General features: G+C 36.7%; 1 protein-coding gene across 1 annotated transcript in view; it reads left to right on the top strand.

Moving 5' to 3' along the window:
• Window positions 1-2,193, top strand: part of XPNPEP3 (X-prolyl aminopeptidase 3, mitochondrial) — a 103,773-nt gene that overhangs the window by 13,486 nt on the left and 88,094 nt on the right. The window contains exon 2 of the mRNA XM_012637974.1: window positions 1,994-2,110. Coding sequence (XP_012493428.1) covers window positions 1,994-2,110 — 117 coding nt within the window. The remainder of the gene's footprint in view (window positions 1-1,993; window positions 2,111-2,193) is intronic.

The following is a 2,193-nucleotide window of genomic DNA, read 5'->3' as shown; positions in this document are numbered from 1 at the left end:
TAAAGAGTTTGAAGCTTATTCTGAAAGATAGAGAATTTTACGCTTATAATGTTAGTGTGGAAGGCTGAAAAGTTAAGGACAGAGCCTGGAATTTAAAACTGATTTGTTTGACAAAACTTTTAAAAGTTTGAGGCAAAGGACTAGCTCACTCTGTTGCCCAGGCTAGGATGCTATGGCATCAGCCTAGCTCACAGCAACCTCAAAGTCCTGGGCTGAAGGGATCCTCCTGTCTCAGCCTCCCAAGTAGCTGGGACTACAGGCAGGCATTATCACGCCCAGCTAGTTTTTTTCTGTTTTTAGTTGCCCGGCTAATTTTTTTTTTTCTTTTCTATTTTTAGTAGAGATGGGGGGGCGGTCTCACTCTTGCTCAGGCTGGTCTCGAACTCCTGACTTCAAGCGATCCTCCCGCCTCAGCCTCCCAGAGTGCTAGGATTACAGCTGTGAGCCACCGCACCCAGCCCTCAAGTCTATTTTTTAATTAACTAAGAATAAGCATCTCAGTTTATGTCTCGTGTTAGATTATTTGTTTGCTTTGAATTTGTTAGAGTTAAGCTTCTTCTGCTTGAGAGTGGTCCAAAATAGAAGGATTGGGTATGCTAGTATTATATGAACATAAAAAAGAATTGATTAACTTTTTGTATTTAGTTATTTTACTGCTGAAATGATAGTGTAGGCAGTGTAGTTCTAGTAGTTACGGGCTCAAGATATCTTCCTGCCTTAGCCTCCCAAGTAGCTGGTACTATAGGGGTGCACCACCATGCCTGGCTGCTTCCTCCTGTTCTATCTTATCCTCTTCTCTATCTCAATCTCTCTCTGCCTTTCTCTTATAAGGAAGCTTGTTATTTCATTTAGGGCCAACCCACATAATACAGGGTGATCTTTTCATCTAAAGATCCTTAACTTAATTACATCTACAAAGACTCTTTCCATATAAAGTTAACAGTCATAGATTCTGGGGATTAGGACATGGGCATATCTTTTTGGGGTTACCATTTAAGTCATTACAGAAATAAACTCATTCTGGCGCACTGAGACAAACTTTGTTAATGGAATAGGATTGGAAAAAAATCAGTGTATTAGAAAGGATAGTATTTCCTGACATTTTTATATGTATTTTACATATGTATGTATATATGTATATACTATTTAACTGTGTAAAACATATTTCCTTATGTGGATCTTGGTCAGAAAGGTTTGCAAAGCTACTACCTAATATAATTGCTTTATTTCACAGGTGAAGAAATAGTTACAGAGAATTATTAAATATATAACACGCCAATATCATTAGTAGAACTAATCTAGAATCAGCACTTTTTTTAACTGTAACGTGCTCCTTTTAATTCTTAGTCTTAGAATACCTTTCATAATGCATACTTATTTCCTTCATTTTTCTCTGTGCTTACCTCATCATTCTTTAACGTTTTATTACAGAAAATTTCAAGCATTTACATAAGTAAGTAAAGTAGTATAATGAACTCCCATGTGCTTATCACCCAACTTGAACAATTATCAACTCCATGGCCAGCCTTTTTTCATCCAAACTCTCATTCATACTTTCCCTAATCCACTTCATTCATCCTTTCCCCAACCCACTCCATTATTTTGAGACAAATCCCAGATCATATCATTTACTAATCTGTAAATATTTGTTTATATCTCTAAAAGATAAAGTTTTCCTTTTTAACGTAACCACAATGCCAATATCAGACCTTAAAAAAATTACTTCTGTAGTAACATTAAATATGTAATCACTGTTCAAATTTCCAGTTATCTCATAAATGTAATAAGTAGTATGGGCGGGTATTTATTTTAGAGCCCAACACAGACTCTGGCACAGAGAAAGGGCTACATAAATATTAAAGGAGAGAAGGAAAGAAATACTAACTTGCATTTTTCTAAAGCATCCAAATTGCTGGCTGTAGATAAATGTATTTCTACTATGAAGAATTTCTAGATCTATTGTTCCATTTCATCCTCTTTATTCTTCATTCAGGATGCATGTTGTGTTCACAGCGAAGATACTCCCTCCAGCCTGTGCCAGAGAGGAAGATTCCAACCCGATACCTAGGCCAACCCAGCCCCTTTACACACCCACACCTTCTCAGACCAGGTAAGTCCTTTTAACTGGAATGACAATGCTATTCAATAGAATTTTTTACAGAGTAATGGAAATATTTTAGATCTGTGCTGTTC

This window comes from Propithecus coquereli, unplaced genomic scaffold (assembly GCF_000956105.1).
Source record: "Propithecus coquereli isolate 6110/MARCELLA unplaced genomic scaffold, Pcoq_1.0 Scaffold126, whole genome shotgun sequence".
Lineage (NCBI taxonomy): Eukaryota > Metazoa > Chordata > Mammalia > Primates > Indriidae > Propithecus > Propithecus coquereli.
The sequence above is the reverse complement of the archived record's forward strand: the minus strand, read 5'-3'. Positions and strand labels throughout refer to the sequence as shown.